Genomic DNA, 20,605 nt, shown 5'->3' with positions numbered 1-20,605 from the left:
AATATAACTGTACAATCACTTGAACATGTATACTGTCAGCTGTATATTAGCTGACATATTTTAAGCATCCAAATGCTGGCTATTAATGTCTGGAACAGAAAGCATAGAGAAAAGCAGGTAAGGAATACTTGGCTCTGATCTCAGAGTTCTTGCAAATGGAATGAATTTTTTTCACCTGCAGATGAAATTGCATAATTACATTTTATCTCTCAGAACTAGGGCCGCGTGGCTCAGGCTGTAAGAAGCCTGTTATTAACACACAGTTGCCTGCAATTACAATTACTACAGGCTCGAGTCCCACCAGGTCAAAGGTTGACTCAGCCTTCCATCCTTTATAAGGTAGGTAAAATGAGGACCCAGATTGTTGGGGGGGCAATAAGTTGACTTTGTAAATATACAAATAGAATGAGACTATTGCCTTACACACTGTAAGCCGCCCTGAGTCTTCGGAGAAGGGCGGGATATAAATGTAAACCAAAAAAAAAAAAAAAGAACTTGACAAGGGAAACAGAATGAAGCACCAATGTCTTCAGGTAGCTTGGATTATATGCCCCAATAGTTGTTTTAGTACTTTAATATAACATAACATAACATAACATAACATCAGAGTTGGAAGGGACCTTGGAGGCCTTCTAGTCCAACCCCCTGCCCAGGCAGGAAACCCTACACCATCTCAGTCAGATGGTTATCCAACATTTTCTTAAAAATTTCCAGTGTTGGAGCATTCACAACTTCTGAAGGCAAGTCGTTCCACTTATTAATTGTTCTAACTGTCAGGAAATTTCTCCTTAGTTCTAAGTTGCTTCTTTCCTTGATCAGTTTCCACCCATTGCTTCTTGTTCTACCCTCAGGTGCTCTGGAGAACAGCCCAACTCCCACTTCTCTGTGGCAGCCCCTGAGATATTGGAACACTGCTATCATGTCTCCCCTGGTCCTTCTTTTTGTTAAACTAGACATACCCAGTTCCTGCAACCGTTCTTCATATGTTTTATCCTCCAGTCCCCTAATCATCTTTGTTGCTCTTCTCTGCACTCTTTCTAGAGTCTCAACATCTTTTTTACATCGTGGCGACCAAAACTGGATGCAATATTCCAAGTGTGGCCTTACCAAGGCATTATAAAGTGGTACTAGCACTTCACGTGATCTTGATTCTATCCTCTGTTTATGCAGCCCAGAACTGTGTTGGCTTTTTAACAGCTGCTGCACACTGCTGGCTCATATCTAGATGGTTATCCACTAGGACTCCAAGATCCCTCTCACAGGTACTACTATTGAGCAAGGTACCACATATACGGTACTGGTGCATTTTGTTTTTGGCCTAAATGTAGAACCTTACTTTTTCACTGTTGAATTTCATTTTGTTAGATAGCGCCCAATGTTCAAGTCTGTCAAGATCTTTCTGTAACTTGAGCCTATCTTCTGGAGTGTTGGCTATTCCTGCCAGCTTGGTGTCATCTGCAAATTTGATGAGTTCCCATCTATCCCTCGTCCAAGTCATTGATGAAGATGTTGAAGAGTACTGGGCCTAAAACAGAGCCTTGGGGTACTCACTGCATCTATCCATATTCCTAATGGATGCCATAATAAACTGGAGTTGTTTGTTTAGTCCAGGGGATATTACTGTATTTTTGGACTATAAGACACACCTAGCTTCTGGGAAGGAAAACAAGAAAAAAATATCTATCCACCTATTAGCTGTTCTAGGCCGCAGGGATTGCTGCCGCCACCTATTGCCACCTCCGCGTGCCCCATTTTTGGCCTCCACACATCCTGTTTTTGGCCTGTTCCAGGCGGCAGGGATCATTGCACTACCACCTATCCCCACTGCCTGGAGCAGGGTGGAAAATGGGGGACGTGGAGGCTGAAAATAGGGCATGCGAAGGCAGCAACAGGAAGCTGCGGCAATGGGTGGTGACAGTGGCAATGGGTGGCGGCAATCCCTGCATCCTGGAACAGCTGATAGGCAGTATTCCGAGAGGCCGATCCAACTGCCAATCAACCCGCTCATGCTAAATCAGGCTGTGCTGAAGCTGACCAGGCTGTTTGCTGTTTGTTGCAAGGAGGCAAATTGCTGGAAGGCAGAGGCTGAAGGGGGCTGGGGGCTTTGGAAACATTCGCTCTATAAGACACACCTAGCTTCTGGGAAGGAAAACAAGAAAAAAATATCTATCCACCTATTAGCTGTTCTAGGCCGCAGGGATTGCTGCCGCCACCTATTGCCACCTCCGCGTGCCCCATTTTTGGCCTCCACACATCCTGTTTTTGGCCTGTTCCAGGCGGCAGGGATCATTGCACTACCACCTATCCCCACTGCCTGGAGCAGGGTGGAAAATGGGGGACGTGGAGGCTGAAAATAGGGCATGCGAAGGCAGCAACAGGAAGCTGCGGCAATGGGTGGCGGCAATCCCTGCATCCTGGAACAGCTGATAGGCAGTATTCCGAGAGGCCGATCCAACTGCCAATCAACCCGCTCATGCTAAATCAGGCTGTGCTGAAGCTGACCAGGCTGTTTGCTGTTTGTTGCAAGGAGGCAAATTGCTGGGAGGCAGAGGCTGAAGGGGGCTGGGGGCTTTGGAAACATTCGCTCTATAAGGCGCTCCGGACTATAAGACACACCTAGCTTGTGGGAAGGAAAACAAGAAAAAAATATCTATCCACCTATTAGCTGTTCTAGGCCGCAGGGATTGCTGCCGCCACCTATTGCCACCTCCGCGTGCCCCATTTTTGGCCTCCACACATCCTGTTTTTGGCCTAAATGTAGAACCTTACTTTTTCACTGTTGAATTTCATTTTGTTAGATAGCGCCCAATGTTCAAGTCTGTCAAGATCTTTCTGTAACTTGAGCCTATCTTCTGGAGTGTTGGCTATTCCTGCCAGCTTGGTGTCATCTGCAAATTTGATGAGTTCCCATCTATCCCTCGTCCAAGTCATTGATGAAGATGTTGAAGAGTACTGGGCCTAAAACAGAGCCTTGGGGTACTCCACTGCATACTTCCCTCCATGTGGATGTAGTTCCGTTGAGGACTACACGTTGAGTGCGGTTGGTCAGCCAGTTACGAATCCATCTGGTGGTGGTGCTGTCTAACCCACATTTTCTACTTTATCTAGTAGTAGGTTATGGTCTACTTTATCAAATGCTTTACTGAAGTCCAAGTAAATTATATCAACAGCATTCCTCTGGTCTACTAATTTTGTCATTTTGTCAAAGAATGCGATAAGATTAGTCTGGCATGATCTGTTTTTGACAAACCCATGTTGGCTTTTGGTTATTACTTTGTTTGCTTCTAGGTGTTCGGTGATTCGTTGCTTGATTATCTTTTCCAGAATCTTCCCCGGTATTGAGGTCAGACTGATAGGTCTGTAGTTTCCTGGATCTGTTTTTTTTCCTTTTTGAAGATGGGAACTACATCAGCTCTTTTCCAGTCCTCTGGCAGCTCCCCTGTGCTCCAGGATCTTTGAAAGATATAGTTCAGTGGTTCTGAGATCACGTCTGCCAGTTCCTTGAGAACCTTGGGGTGTAATCCATCCGGTCCTGGTGATTTGAACTCGTCTAGGGTAGACAGGTGTTCACTTACCATTTTCTTCCCTATTTTAACTTGTGTTTCTAATCTGTTTTTTGTAGTGCTGTTTTTGATAGGTTGGATTGTTTTTTCCTTTTTTGTAAAGACAGATGCAAAATATGAGTTAAGTAGATCTGCTTTCTCCCTGTTGCTTGTCATCTTCTTTCCACTTTCTCCCAGCAATGGGCCAATTGTTTCCTTGACTTTTTTCTTGTTTTTAACATGTTGGAAGAAGCTTTTTTTATTATTTTTTACTTTTGTCGCTAGCCTTTGTTCATTGTGAGCCTTAGCTTTCCTCACTTCATTTTTACAGGCTCGGGCTATTTGCTGATATTCTGCCTTAGTTATTTGCCCCTCTTTCCACTTTTTATATTTGTCCTTTTTGTCTTTCAATTTGTCAGATAGTTCTTTATGCATCCATGCTGGTTTCTTTTGTGAATATAGCATCTATCCATATTCCTAATGGATGCCATAATAAACTGGAGTTGTTTGTTTAGTCCAGGGGGATATTACTGTATTTTTTGGACTATAAGACGCTCCGGACTATAAGACACACCTAGCTTCTGGGAAGGAAAACAAGAAAAAAATATCTATCCACCTATTAGTTGTTCTAGGCCGCAGGGATTGCTGCCGCCACCTATTGCCACCTCCGCGTGCCCCATTTTTGGCCTCCACACATCCTGTTTTTGGCCTGTTCCAGGCGGCAGGGATCATTGCACTACCACCTATCCCCACTGCCTGGAACAGGGTGGAAAATGGGGGACGTGGAGGCTGAAAATAGGGCATGCGAAGGCAGCAACAGGAAGCTGCGGCAATGGGTGGTGACAGTGGCAATGGGTGGCGGCAATCCCTGCATCCTGGAACAGCTGATAGGCAGTATTCCGAGAGGCCGATCCAACTGCCAATCAACCCGCTCATGCTAAATCAGGCTGTGCTGAAGCTGACCAGGCTGTTTGCTGTTTGTTGCAAGGAGGCAAATTGCTGGGAGGCAGAGGCTGAAGGGGGGGGGGGCTGGGGGGGGGGCTTTGGAAACATTCGCTCTATAAGACGCACAGACATTTCCACCCACTTTTTTTGGGGGGGAAGCGTGTCTTATCCCCCCCCCCCAAAATACAGTAATTTTCTCCAGGTTTTTGCAAATGAGGGCATGAATTAATACTGGTTTCTTTTTTCCCTCCTGCAGTTATATTGCCAGTATATGTTCATTTTTTCATTAAATGCATCTATAACTATAGTTATACAGATGCATCTACTTTGTTCCCTTTAGCAGAACAAAACAGTAGAACATAATATCAAAAAGGCACAATCTCACTATCATCCAATTTGAAATCACAATAGCCTCAGTAATCTGAATGGTCCATATGATTTAAAATAACCATCAAAAACAACATTAAATGCTTAATACGTTGCTGCATAAAAGTATTATTTAAAGCAGATTAACAAAGGCCCATAAGAAAGAAACATTTTTAATATCGCTATCTTTTGAAAATTTGCTCAAGTTATAGAACTGACTGAACCTGATTCCATAGAAATGGCACCAGATATTGACCTCACCCCATTCCTAAGAGGACCATAAGGGGCGTGCATAAGCGCACAAACGTGCCTACTGTTCCTGTCCTATTGTTTTTCTTTTCTTCTTCCTATATATATATATATGCTTATACCTCCTAATATTTACTCATATATGTGTTTATATGCTATATAATCTTTTTGTATGATACCTACATACTGTATATTGTTGTGACAAAATAAATAAATAAAAAATAAATAAATAAGAAAAAGCATGATGAGGTTAATATAAGAAAGACTGGTCCCCCCTGACTAGACAATTGGGTTAACAAGGCACATGAGAACAAGCACTATTCCACTGTACAACACCCAGTGAGTGCCAACAGATTAAAATTGATACTATTTGTGAATACTCAGCCAGCGTATGAGTTGGCAAAAAAACAAAAAAGTCCCATTCCTGCTGTGCAGTAGCATCCCACCTAGTATCATTATAGACAGCATAAAAGTTTTCTTCTGAAGTTGCCCTATGGGGGGGCAGGAGGGAGACCATATCTTTTTCCGTGGGTTAAAATGAGAAACAAGAACACTCAATGTTTGTAACCGTATTCCCACTGACCTTTGTTTGGTCTACTGAAAATGATGCTTAGGATGGAAAACAAGAAAAAATATCTATCCACCTATTAGTTGTTCTAGGTGAGGATTGCTGCCACCTATTGCCACCTCATTGCCCCATTTTTGGCCTCCACATCCTGTTTTGGCCTGTTCCAGGCGGCAGGGATCATTGCACTACCACCTATCCCCACTGCCTGGAGCAGGGTGGAAAATGGGGGACGTGGAGGCTGAAAATAGGGCATGCGAAGGCAGCAACAGGAAGCTGCGGCAATGGGTGGTGACAGTGGCAATGGGTGGCGGCAATCCCTGCATCCTGGAACAGCTGATAGGCAGTATTCCGAGAGGCCGATCCAACTGCCAATCAACCCGCTCATGCTAAATCAGGCTGTGCTGAAGCTGACCAGGCTGTTTGCTGTTTGTTGCAAGGAGGCAAATTGCTGGAAGGCAGAGGCTGAAGGGGGGGGGGGGCTGGGGGGGCTTTGGAAACATTCGCTCTATAAGACGCACAGACATTTCCACCCACTTTTTTTGGGGGGGAAGCGTGTCTTATCCCCCCCCCCCAAAATACAGTAATTTTCTCCAGGTTTTTGCAAATGAGGGCATGAATTAATACTGGTTTCTTTTTTCCCTCCTGCAGTTATATTGCCAGTATATGTTCAATTTTTCATTAAATGCATCTATAACTATAGTTATACAGGAGCATCTACTTTGTTCCCTTTAGCAGAACAAAACAGTAGAACATAATATCAAAAGGCACAATCTCACTATCATCCAATTTGAAATCACAATAGCCTCAGTAATCTGAATGGTCCATATGATTTAAAATAACCATCAAAAACAACATTAAATGCTTAATACGTTGCTGCATAAAAGTATTATTTAAAGCAGATTAACAAAGGCCCATAAGAAAGAAACATTTTTAATATCGCTATCTTTTGAAAATTTGCTCAAGTTATAGAACTGACTGAACCTGATTCCATAGAAATGGCACCAGATATTGACCTCACCCCATTCCTAAGAGGACCATAAGGGGCGTGCATAAGCGCACAAACGTGCCTACTGTTCCTGTCCTATTGTTTTTCTTTTCTTCTTCCTATATATATATATATGCTTATACCTCCTAATATTTACTCATATATGTGTTTATATGCTATATAATCTTTTTGTATGATACCTACATACTGTATATTGTTGTGACAAAATAAATAAATAAAAAATAAATAAATAAGAAAAAGCATGATGAGGTTAATATAAGAAAGACTGGTCCCCCCTGACTAGACAATTGGGTTAACAAGGCACATGAGAACAAGCACTATTCCACTGTACAACACCCAGTGAGTGCCAACAGATTAAAATTGATACTATTTGTGAATACTCAGCCAGCGTATGATTTGGCAAAAAAACAAAAAAGTCCCATTCCTGCTGTGCAGTAGCATCCCACCTAGTATCATTATAGACAGCATAAAAGTTTTCTTCTGAAGTTGCCCTATGGGGGGGCAGGAGGGAGACCATATCTTTTTCCGTGGGTTAAAATGAGAAACAAGAACACTCAATGTTTGTAACCGTATTCCCACTGACCTTTGTTTGGTCTACTGAAAATGATGCTTAGGATGGAAAAGAACCAAATATAGAACACTGTAAAATATTCAAAGCAAACCATAACAACTATTATGAAGGAGATTAGTCAGTATCTAAGAAAAGGCCAGTATTTAAGTGCTTCCTTCAGATTACTCCCAGGAAAGTTTAAACTTCTGATATTAAATGCTAATTTAAGAGGGTGTGTGTGTGAAATTCCAATAGGCCAGAAGTGGAAGATCAAAGAGATGGCTAGCTCACATGGACTATATTTCATCGCGACACATAATTCAATAAATTTGTACAAACAAAATAATCACAATTCCAGTAAATATAAATGTTATAATTGGAATTGTGTAAACATGGGAAAGAAAAAAGAGAAAGGGAAAGGAAAAGAAGCCGATTGTCTAGTTGTCAGGAAACTGGCTAAATGTAGCTGAGGGTTTAAAGAAAGAAGATCTAGAACTAAACACTTGGAAGGAGAACATGGATTTTTGTCCAAAATAGAAACAAACCAAATGGAGACACAAAGCCTCCACATAATAGGAATTATCCAAATTAGATTTGTCTAAATAGGACAGATGTTAATGAAGTCATGAGAACAGAGTTCTACAATGTCAGCAGTTCCTGTGTTAAACAGCACCTGCCGTGCCAAAGCTCAGTGGTGCCACCAACAATGTGACAGTTGCTGTTGGTTTTAGATAACTGATGCAAATCTGGAAGTACCCAATATATGCTGCTTCCTCCAAGTCACCGACAGTTAATTTGTGTGTGTGCACATATATATATAGGGGATTATCAGTTTCCAAAGTAGAAATTCTAATTTTCATTTAGATTATAGGAATTCTCTAATGCTGTTCCCACAACAATTCCCCAGGTTCCTTGATATCAGTGACAAAAGCAATACATTTTCAATACACAAAACTTCAAATAATTAACTCAGAAGTACTGAGTTTTGACAAATGGTATGTAAATTCCAATTAATGAAAAATCAAGATATAATGAAGGCCCAGTTTAAACTCCACCATTAGATCTTATATCTTCTAAATGCAGTCCTTACTTGGCTTCCACTTAATAAGAGGCCTTTCCCCATGCTGATGTAGAAAGTTAGCACCCACCCTTCTCCTAGAAGAATGAAATATTCTAGGAAATATTAAAAAGGCAGAATATTATATTTTCCCTAAAGGAGAAAATGTTTCTAAAGACATAAACTCAGAGCCTCAGCTCCCTGCCCCCCCCCAGCAGATATTTTGGTGCCAACCTATCTACAAGACAAAAGGCTGGGCCAGTTTATCTACAAAACAAAAGACCTTCACCCTCAGGACATAATGGGATTAGTCCTCTACCCATCTCACCAGATGGCACCTGGGAAGATTGCATCGCTCAGCAAGCCTGGGACTCAAGACAGCCTATAAAGTTAACTCTGCATGGCCCCCTGGGAGTCTGACAACCAATCAGAATACATACCCTTGCTACAGGAGCAGGAAGCAAGTTCAAAACCCAAGAGAGGATATAAATCTCTCTCTCTCTCCCTCCCCCTCCCTCATTTCTTCCAATGCTGAGTAGAAGTGATATCCTACTATTCTTTAGCTAGCAGAAAAGGATAATAGTGTGAAATTCCAAGTCCCATATCTGGCTTAGATTGCCTCTGTTTCAAGTCACTGGGATCATCTATCCTCCTTGAGATAACAAGTGACAAAACCTGTCTTTGAATGACTTGAGAGCACCCTTGGAAGGTGCTATAATATGGGGTCCACCCATATTGCTAAAGATAACTTAAGGTTGCTCCACTCAATGCTCTGGGGATAAAAGATGAAAGGGGACAGAACTCTTCCTATCAGTACCAAATCTGAGCTGATAAAACGATAGAACTCTTCCTATCAGTACCAAATCTGAGCTGATAAAACCAATCAGGAGATAAAACAAAAATGTTCCCATGACAGATGTTTGCCACAATTGGGTTCAAGTGAGAAAAAGCTCTTAATTTAATTAAATCAGCTCGCTTTACTACTGCTAGTAACTGCTATAATTATTTTCTTTCCGCCATTCACTTACAAAACTATAATAATTTACTTAATGTTTTCTTAGGCTTTCAAGAAGATAGCAGGATAACATACCTTGATAACAGACAAAACTAAGGGAGAAAAGTAGCAGGACAGAACGTTTTGATTATGAACTGAATCAATATGTAGTTCTGTCCTGCCAATATCAATACTGTACTGCATTGGTGGGATTCAGCCAGTTCTCTCCGGATCGCACGAACCGGTAATGACGACTGCGGGAGGCTCCGCCCAACCGCCCAGATATAATGCGCGACCAATGGGCATGCACAGAAAGCTGTGCACATGTGCAGAGGTGGCATGTGCACTCACATTTGTGAACTGGTAGGGAAGGTAAGTGAATCCCACCTCTGCTGTACTGACAAGGTTTCTCTTTTATAGTGAGGAATGGTAGAGTCTTACCATTTCATTACTTCTATATGAGTAGGGATCTCAAGAATCTGGGTTAAATGATCTGTTGTCCAATCTAGAATAGCAAAGTGTCTAAAGTAATAGAAGAATATAGATCTTGCAGTCTTTGAATCAAATAAGCCAGTATCTACAGCTTGCACTAACTACATAGCACATACTTCCATAATTATAAAATCCTAGATCAGGATTCATAAACTGCAGTGTGAGATCCTTACCTTTCTGAGGTCATTTAACCCATATTGAATGGATGAAGTCAAAACCTCAAGGGCCTGCAGATAAAATGAATAAGGCAAATATTTTGTAATAAGCGACATCCTTTATCTTGTCAAAGATAAAAAAATGTACGGTACCTAAACTTTTTTATTTTCTAACTTTCCAGCAGCATGAACAGTTTCTATGTGATTTCATCATGTTTTGAGCCTTTTTAGTGTTTATTTTGATCTTCTCAGAAATGTTGTATATTGTTAACACAATATTCAGACTGATACCTTCAGGATTGTTGGAAGTCATTATCTCTGCCCACTATGCATTCTTTCTAACTGTATGATCATTTTTTAAAAGAAAGGGAAAAAACCTGCAACTTTCATAATTCCTCAGCAATTAATATGCTGGCTTGATGGAAGCTGTAACTCAACAAAATATAATGAGACACAAATTGCCCATCTCTATTTTAAGATAACATCTGCAGATTTTAATTTGCATATTCATTCAGCTCCTCTAGTAAACAGAAAAAATGGTAGATGAAGCAGATTTAATGATACATTCTATTTTCTGATTTGTAAAAGAATATTTGAATTTATAGGGCCTTGGTGATTTCAGAAGTGCATACTAATGACTTCGTATTCTGTAATTCTGGATAACTCACTCTGAAGTTTCTTGTAAATATTGAAAACCAAGGGAAGGAAATCTGAGATAAAAAAAACTTTGTAAGGAGAATTGGTATACATTGAGATAATCATCTTGATACTACTTTTGGCACATAATGAGAAAATGTGCCTTTTTCTTTCCAATAAGTGAAACTAGTCACTATTAACAAAAGCAGAAAGAGAGATCCAGGATAATGAATCGGATATCATATCTTCCACACTTGTAAAAATAATATCTGCCCCCAAACCCAACATCAATTCCATGGCCCCTATGGATGGTCATCTTCATCCAAAAAGGATTTTCTATTGCAGAAAAGTCCTCTATAAAAGTGGGCTTCCCAGATGACACAACTGATAGTGGGAAAGATAAAGTTGTTGTATTTCTACAATTACACAGTACAAATGAAGAGACTAAATGTTATTAATTAAATGCCAGCTTAATAGGGAATTTCAGATTGACTAAGATCACAATGTCTCTGTATTCAAGAGACTTTCCCTCCATGCTAGTAAAGGGAAAGACAGTCTTATATACTGAATGTAGTTTTGAACCCGTTATTCAAAAATCGTTTTACTGCTTTCTTATATCAGAACTGTGTTAGTGATTTTGGGGTAGCTGCCAACAACGTTAAATTAGCAAAAAGCTAAGCAACAAGACTTATTATCTGGAAGCTATTCAGAGTAGTTGCTTAAGCCAGCATTCCTGCACAAACATCCTTCCTTCGCATCTTCAAACAGCTTCTCTATACTGCAGTGGTGATAGGATTTTAGAACTCAAGGTTCTGCAATTCAAGATTCCATGGAAAAGATTTGCTTCAAATATTAAGAATTGTTAAAATGAATATGGATGAAATTCAATGCAAACACTAATGCTTCTATATTTCACATATCACTACCATAAAGGCTGCTTCCAAAACTGAGTCTTCATTCACATTATGTCATTGGAGGTTTTGTTGTTGTTGTTTATGGAATTGCAATACAGATTGTACATAGTTTGTTCCTTCTAATTTTTATTTTATTTTGTCACATTTGCATACTTTTTTAAATTAAAAAAAATACTAATTGTGGATAGATTGTGTTACTTGCCATACATATAACAGAATTTTTTCCCCCTTTTTTTGGGAAGACGGACAGCCAATGAGAAAAGATAAGCAGATATGAGGTAATAAAATTGTATTTTGGAAGTCTAGAGCTGAAAAATATAACCATGTAGAAGCAAAAGCAAGAGTAAAAACTAAAAATGTTGGGCATGCAGATGTGTATGGCAAATCAGGGGACTGTAAGTGCATAATTTCCATTAGGAGAAAAAAAATTAGAGAGATATAAAACTTGGCTGATAACTAAAAGGAGAAAAGATTCTCTGCATGTTCGAAGAAAATATGGCAATGAATCATACACGTTGCACAATACAAGTGCCATCTGGACACATCTAGAATCTTAGCGCATTGAGCCATGAGCAACTGTATTAGCTGTCAATTCTGTGGATTAAAAGAGTTTATTGATCAGTCACCCACTTGGATATCTAGCTGATTTTTTTCTAGGCCACTAATTTACCATGGCCTTTTTAAAATTATCATCTTCACATTAATTTTTTATTATCAACTGTTTACTACACACCTCACTGTCATACTGGAAAAATCTATACTGAAGGTGGGTTACTGAATTTAAAAAAAATATTATAAAACAGCAAATTTACAATTAGAAAAGACTACATAATATGAACAGATTTCCAAACTGCAGAATTAATCAAAATCAGGAAAAGAGGAAAAGAAACCCAATGCTTTTATACATCACTAAAAAGCTGGTAAGATTTCAAAATTCATCTATTTCATCTTAGAAACAAATTAAAAATACAGCACTAATAAAATTAGTACTGCTGACTAATTTTAATTATGCCGCCCTCCATTTCCCTAGAAGCCCAATCCAGCCAGTAATATACTTACAGTAACATTGCTGAGAGTGACACCATTGGTGTACAGGTACTCAATGACTGTAAGGAACACTTCTGGCTGCATGTGATTCAGGATCAGCGGGACTTGCATCTCATCAGGCTGGCTTAGCATTGCATGGAAAACTTGGCAGCGGGTGGAGAGTAGACAGCGATGGGCAAAGACTTTCTGCTTCTCTTTGCCAACCAGAAAAGTTACATCACTGTGGAAAGAGAGACCACACAAATCTCAGTATAACTAGCAGTTTCCCATATAGATGGCTCAGCTTCTTAGCCTGTTGTATTTTTATTTATTTTTATTTATTTTTTTATTTGTCACAACAATATATGTAGGAATCATACAAAAAGATTATATAGTAAATAAACACATATATGGGTAAATATAAGGAGGTATAAGCATATATATAGGAAGAAGAAAAGAAAAACAATAGGACAGGAACGGTAGGCATGTTTGTGCGCTTATGCACGCCCCTTATGGTCCTCTTAGGAATGGGGTGAGGTCAATAGTAGAAAGTTTTTGGATAAAACTTTTAGGATTATGGGAAGAGACCACAGAGTCAGGTAAAGTATTCCAAGCGCTGATGATTCTGTTACAGAAGTCATATTTTCTGCAATCTAGATTAAAGCGGTTGACATTAAGTTTAAATCTATTAGTTGCTCTATTATTATTGCAATTAAAGCTGAAGTAGTCTTTAACAGGAAGGACATTACAATAGATGTTTCTGTGAGTTAAGCTTAGGTCTTGTCGAAGGCGACGGAGTTCCAAGTTTTCTAAGCCTAGGGTTTCAAGTCTGGTGGGATAAGGTATTTTGTTGTTTTCAGAGGAATGGAGAACTCTTCTTGTAAAATATTTCTGGACACGTTCAATTGTATTGATGTCAGAGATGTGGTGAGGGTTCCAAACTGGCGAGCTGTATTCTAGAATTGGTCTAGCAAATGTTTTATATGCTCTGGTTAGTAGTGTGGTGTTTTTGGAAAAGAAGCTACGCAAAATTAGGTTTACAACTCTTAGAGCTTTTTTTGCTATGTAGTTGCAGTGGGCTTTGGCACTTAGATCATTTGACATGAAAACTCCAAGGTCTTTGACGGGATGGGGGTCATCTGTAAGGTAATGTCTTCTCATTTTTCTATAGATGCCTCCTTTTGAGAGCCAACATAAAGAATTCAGATGACCTTTGGTAAAGCAAGTGAAACCAAGGGCTAAACTACTAACTAAGAGCACATTGACACAAGGATGTACTTGAATGCAGTTCTAGATTTCTCTGATCCTGTAACATCAACCGTGTTTGACTGCTGAGCCTTGTTCATTTATGTAATTAACTAACACTTTGGTCTTTCTCTTTTTTTTAATGATGAAGCTTATGGCAATTTTAATCGGTTTCCCCATTTGCAGGGATGCATCTGACTATGCCTTCCATATCCTGATCTTCAGGACTTTCAAGGAGAAAAATGGCTTAACATTTTTTCAAACCATTAGTTTTGTGGGATTTTTGACCAATCAGAAAATATGTAGAAGAGTGAATGGTGAAAATGCTGGCCTACAGTAGAAACCAGGAGCTTGTGAGTTCTAGTCCTCTCTTAGGTATGAAAGCCAGCTGGTTGACAGGGCAGTCACTCTCTCTCTGCCCAATTTACCTCATAAAGGTGTTGTGGGGAACAGACCAGGAAGGAGTATTATGTATGTTCACTGTCTTGGGTTAAAATAATAAAGACTGGATTAAAAAATTCAAATAATAAATAAAAGAGGTAATTTTGTATCAGTTATTTCAGCTGCGGGTAAAAGTATAAGAAGAGAAAACAGAATCATAGCAGTCAATTGCTGGCTACGTAGATGGGGCTGCAAGAAGAGTTTGCATTATAGGACCTGGGGAGAAAGTTCTTGCCAGATGCTTTATTACTCTCATCAAGGAACTAAAATAGAATAAAAGATGGAGGGTGGGAAAACTCAAAACAGAATATCCAGTCAAAGATTAGGACCAAAAAACCAGAATACAATGGGAGAAACAGAAGGCCAGAATTTGACAGGATCATAAACAATTCAACAGCAAAGCATGAGCATAAACAGGGAGAAATAGACAAATTTATCTTCTCTCAGAAAGATAAATATGTGACAGATATAATTAAAACTTGATAGGAGAATACTCATGATTGATACATAGTACTGGAAGGCTAGAATTTACTCAAAAGGAGAAGGCCAACAGAAGGAATGGATATAAGAGAAAAAATTAAAAAATTAAAAAATCAGAGTATATAACACCTTGCTGAATGTGGGGATTTATTGAAAAAGTAAAAGGTGAGAAAAAACAAAAGTGTTAGTGGGTGTTTATTATACACTGCCTGGACAGTCAAAAGACACAAATAAAATGCCTCACTTTCAAAGAGACATGCATCAATGATAATGAGGGATTCTAATTTTTTTTTTTAATATCTTCTGGGAATCTATCTCTGCCAAGAGTCAGAGTTCCAAGAAATTTTTCTTCCCTATTGTTGACAACTTCATTTGTCAGGAGGTAGATGAATTCTCAACCTAAATAAATTAGCATGTGGGAATGGGTGTATATAACAAGGTCAGAACACACTGCAAACGGGCAAAATAAAAATGAGGCAATAACCTCACTAATTTAATAAGTAGAGCCTCATGTACTGACTTCTGCTTTCCAAGCAGTGTTGCAGATCAGGCAGTTATATATTTCAAGATCATTAGATTCAAATGATCTGTTGCACCAGATTATAAAGAACATGTAATTTGATATTTCTACCAGATTATGTAGTGATAAAGCACTCTGTAATGGGTGTAAATTTAGATAACTACAGGAGTATCTTCCGTAATTTATTTGGCATTCGCTTTATTTTTCATTATCTAATGACTTTCTCACTTTTGGAGGCCAGAAAATGGAGTGTTTTTAATTTCTCTAGGAAATGGAACATCACTCAATCAAGACAATTATCTTAATTTCTAGCTGCACCAGATCAATAGCTATTGTAGAATAATATAAATCAGCCAAGAGTTATCTATATTTTATTGTAGTCTTCATCTAGCCAGCATTAACTATCCAATTCCACACATATTAAAATTGGACAAGCTTTCTACAGGGAGCAAGATTGAACAAGTTTATTTTTCAATTTAAAATTGGGGGTGGGGGGTTACTTTCCTTTTGAGGATGTAGAACCCAAACATATATATATTAAAAATAATAAAGGAGAGAGAGCAAGTAGCTTTGCTAATATTAGTAATTTACATTGTTGGAAACATCTAACATTGAAACAAGTTTACTACTTATTATTATATTGCACTTTATTAATTTATTTAGCACATGGCAGCTATATTGTACTGTAATTTATGAAGTCACAGACACTATCTACTATGTGTGATACTCACAGAACTATACTCCATTCAGCATTGTTGTTCAATGAGTATGCATTTTCTCACTGCTAATATATTGCAACTCAGCATGTTAGAAAATGCAGTTTCTTTTCAGCAAAGTTAGCTATAATATGATTTCTTAATAAATATTTGTAGTTTATAGAAATGAGTCTTGTATTCTATGCCAGCTCTCCCTGAAAAAGGCAACTTGGATTATTTGTGATACATAGTCAATGAAAGCTATATCACCAGACTAGATAACATATAACAGAAACAATATCCTCATATAGAGGATAATTGATAACTGAAGAGCAGACAGTGCAATCTGAACATTGCATCAGCAGCACCGTTTGGAATATAGTCAGAAAACATGGATCAAGATAGCTCAAAAAAGCAAGACAAAATGTGGAAGGGAACATTCAATATATGTTCTAGCATTAGCAGTTGGTTCTCAACAATATTAATCGTCATTCTCTTGAATGCTTTAAATAGATTGAATATCTTGAAAACATCTGCCTTTACTAGATCATAGTTTTGGCCTTTGATTTTGCCACAGACTGATGTTTCATTCTTCTGTTGGATTATACAGCGTGTATGGCTGACCCTGTTGTATACGCTGTTAAAGAGAGAAACAGGAAGTTCAGCTACGTAACTTTTAACCCAAATCTAGGTCTAGTTATAAGCCTCTTAGCTTATAGAGATAATTGGCTGTCTATGCCGTTATGATATGACTTTAATTCCAAATCTAACATATTAGGGTTAATAGCATTAATCACACAATGGTATTACCAATATGCAATATATTGCAAAATAATCTCAAAAGTTTTTGGGTCAATGATTTTGTGTCCATAATATATAATTTACTTTTCCCTTTGAATTTTGTATCAGTCAAAATCAAATCACATCCTGGCATAGTCAAGATTAAAATATGCTACAGTACACTAAGCACAATAAATACACTACATGATTTCCTTCATCAGGAATTATTAAATAAACTACAAACATAGTAGCTAGGTTGATAATATACAATAATGTGTATTTTCTCTATTCTAAATGGCCAGCTTGTTCTGCTGAAAAAGTCTGCTACTTAGAGTAAGGCATATAAATGATTTCTGGATACTAACATTGTATCAAATTCCCATTTAAGAAAAATGTATTGGCTGGTTTTGTCAAATCTTGATACTATAATTATAGGTGTCTGTTTCCAGCAGCAATTGCATCAAAATGACAACATGTGCATCATCAAAATGCCACCCTTTTAAATTTTACCTCAAGTACCTAAGAAACCGAGAGTTTGTCACATTAAAAGGCACATTTTGCCACTTACCCTCTTCCCACAGACACTTGTGGTTATAGACATTTTTTTCCTGTCAAGAACAAGTGCAGTGAATAGATTATAAAAGGGGTTTACAAATTTAACACACCGTAGTTAAATTGACTTGCAATAATTATCTAGGACAAAGTAGTAGCAACAATACTTGAGGGCTAACTCTCATATTTTAGGTTGTCAATGAACAATAAATTCATGTAACTGTGCATTGAATCCAGGGGTGAAATTCAGCAGGTTCTGACAGATTCTGAAGAACTGGTAGCGGAAATTTTGAGTAGTTTGGAGAACCAGCAAATACCACCTCTGGCTGGCCCCAGAGTGGGGTGGGAATGGAGATTTTACAATATCCTTCCCCTGCCACGCCCACCAAGCCACACCCACCAAGCCACATCCACAGAACCGGTAGTAAAAAAATTTGGATTTTACCACTGATCGAATCATTCATGCTGCATTTCCACGTCTGGACTACTGCAACATGCTCTACATGTGGCTACCTTTGAAGAGGATTCAGAAGCTAATGCTGGTGCAGAAGGCAGCTTTGTGGACTGTTTTAGGGGCCACTAGCGTGGCCTATGTAATACCATTGTTGCATGAACTGCACTGGTTGCCCATTGCTTTGGGGTCCAATTCAAGCTGCTGGTTATTACTTAGAAACCCTTTATTGCATGGGTCTGGGTTACTTGAGGAATCATTTCACTCCAATGGGATGGACTTGCCTGACCCATGCTAGGCAGAAGGGACACGCTGCAGATCCCCCATCAGTCAAGGAATTCCACCTGGTGGATCGGGAAAAGATCCATTTCTTCTATGGCTCCTGCCGTCTGGAACACTGCGCCCCTTTAGGTAAGACCTGCACCTCCTGGCCTTCCATAGGGGCCTTAAAAATCTGGCTCTGGCAAATCCCGCCCCCCCCTCCGGCTTGGGAGTGTGTCATACTAGAGTGGTTAATGGACTCCTGAAGTTTCCACCTTTATTCCGCTTATATCTTGCTCCCATCTTTGCTACCTTTGTTAATTTTAATGTGAATATTTATGATCCTAATATTTTAATGTTTTATCTTGTTGCTTTTACTCTGTTGTAAACCACTTAAGAGTCACATCTGGGCAAGATGTATGGCATATAAATGTAATAAATAAAAATAAAAAATTCACAATGCTTACTTGTAACGAGAGACTTTCATTGTCATTTCTCACAATGGTCTCCAAAACGGATGATCCGATTCCAAATCTTTTTGTATCTATCTAGACAGGACAACTCTTTCAAAACAGTCATGTGACTCACTCTTTCCCTTCCCTTCTTACAACTAGAAAGATTACAAAATCAACTAGTAGTTTGAAAGGAGGGCTTCCATTTCTTTGAAACAGTCGTTTCGTTTTAGTAAAATCTTTGACGAAAGCTAAAAGCTTTCATCAAAGTAGGGCCCAAAGAAAAGAAGGCCACAACGCCTTTGTATGCAATTTTACTGCAAACCCAGATTTTTTTTTTTATAAACTGAAGCCACATAGGCCGGAAAGAAACTCTCTGTCAAATCAGACATGTAGCTATGATCTGGGGAAATTCAAAGAACCAAGCACATTTACTGCCGCATGCGAAGTCAGGGAAACGATTTAAAATCACACAAAATTCGTCTCTTGTTTCTTTCTTTGTGATACTGCAGTGAACTTTTCGAGCAAGCCTAATGGAATGGACTTGACTGCCTTCCCAGTCATGTGATCATCCCTGCCCGTTCTTCAGGCTGATTCCCACAGCAGGCAAGCAGGCAGGCAGGCAGGCAGGCAGATTGGTTGGCACGCTTACCTGAACTGGGGGTTGTTGATGAGAGTCTTGAGGGCGGCAGCAAAAGCAGATGGATCCCCCAGCAGAAGAACTGAGCCAGAGGCAGTGGCCATAAGTTGGCCCTGGCAGGGAAGGGCAGCCAAACACAGGGGCTTTGCCCGAGGTTCCTTGGCTTTGGTTTATTGCTTGCAAGCGCGGTGATACTGAGAAACGACACGGCTGGCTGGAGCCTCAGCGGCAAGGCAGGAATGCAGAGAAAGGCCAAAGAAGTCGAAAGCAACACTTTTGTTGCTAGGCAACAGGCAGCTGCCAAGGCCCTAATATCCAGCTGTTGTGGGAGGGACCACAAAAATATAGAAGGAAAAGGCTTTTGCAGAAACCAGAAGTCCCAAGAACTGGCTCAGAGAAATCATCCAGCCAGGGGTCTGGATTGTTGTAAAGAAAACAAATAGGCTCTTCTCCTTACCTGGGGAAATTGCATGTGTGGGTTTTGTGCTTAGAGCCAGCTCAATGTTTGGAAAAAGCTCATGCTTGGAACTGAGATGTCATCTAACTGCCAACTATTTTTTTAACAAAATTAAAACAATACTTCTCTGTACATGGAATGAGATGGAATTCCTGCTAAGGAAGATTAGATCAGATCAGATTAGATGCCATCAAGACAATGTTGACTCATAGTGACCACATAGATCAGGGGTGCCACGTTGTCATGTCATCATGTCATCACGTGACATATCACAACTTCCCCCCCCTTCACTAAACCGGGTGTGGGCGTGGCCAGCACATGACACATCTGGCCTGCAGGCCGCAAGTTTGAAATCCCTGACATAGATGATGATTTGGCCCTAGCCTGGGCCTTCAACTCTTTCAAAAGTGTACTCATTGCCATTGTAACAGTGCTTGCTCCTGATCATCCTCCTCTTCTTTTTCCTTCCAACTTTTCCACCATTAGAACATTCTCCAAAAAAATTAGGGCATTGCATAATGTGTGCGAAGTAGGATAATTTAAACTTGTACCTCAAGAGTTCTGGGTTCCACTGGTTTGTTTACATGGCTGTTCACAATATTCTCAAGAATCTTCTCCAACATCAAAGGGCACATTATACATCTATATGTAAGTTAGGTCATGTTCATGCAGATCAATTTTGGAAATGATAACGTTATGCCAATTTGGGAAATACTTCAAATGCAACAAACTCATTCATCCCTTTACTCTGTGGTTGCTTGACAAAAGCAGAAATGTGGAAGAAAAACTATTACGAGAGAGCAAGTGTTTAGAATAAAGGAACATAATGAAGATGTTCATCATCTAGAGGAGATATTTTGGTGGTCAGCTTTCCATTATGATTTCCAACTAATGCTGAATCTGGAAGACTGACTGGTATTCAGATGCGAGATAGCCATGAATCCCTGGGTTGTAAATTAGATTGGGAAGTTTTAAATAATCTTGAAAAAAGTGGTGACAAACCAATTCCATTTCACTGCCAAGGAAACGGCATGATTATGTTTGAGAAATCTCCAAGGGTTGAGCTCAGCTTGACAGAGATTTGTGTCTTCTAAGTATACAGTACTTCAATCTACACAATAGCTTTTGGCA

The 20,605-nt window shown here is 39.4% G+C and overlaps 1 protein-coding gene across 3 annotated transcripts in view; it reads right to left on the bottom strand.

The window, feature by feature from the left end:
* Positions 1-19,270, bottom strand: part of BTBD19 (BTB domain containing 19) — a 72,960-nt gene extending 53,690 nt beyond the window's left edge. Inside the window, exons 1-3 of one of the 3 annotated variants that reach the window (XM_058178929.1) lie at positions 19,030-19,270; positions 12,534-12,741; positions 9,943-9,996 (exon numbers count right to left, since the gene is read on the bottom strand). In XM_058178929.1, the coding sequence (XP_058034912.1) occupies positions 9,943-9,996; positions 12,534-12,741; positions 19,030-19,121 (354 nt within the window). In that variant the 5' untranslated portion in view covers positions 19,122-19,270. The remainder of the gene's footprint in view (positions 1-9,942; positions 9,997-12,533; positions 12,742-19,029) is intronic. The other 2 variants (XM_058178927.1, XM_058178928.1) reach the window with 2 other exon arrangements.
* Between the last annotated feature and the right edge of the window lie 1,335 nt (positions 19,271-20,605).

The sequence above is a fragment of the Ahaetulla prasina genome, chromosome 3 (genome assembly GCF_028640845.1).
Source record: "Ahaetulla prasina isolate Xishuangbanna chromosome 3, ASM2864084v1, whole genome shotgun sequence".
Lineage (NCBI taxonomy): Eukaryota > Metazoa > Chordata > Lepidosauria > Squamata > Colubridae > Ahaetulla > Ahaetulla prasina.
The sequence above is the reverse complement of the archived record's forward strand: the minus strand, read 5'-3'. Positions and strand labels throughout refer to the sequence as shown.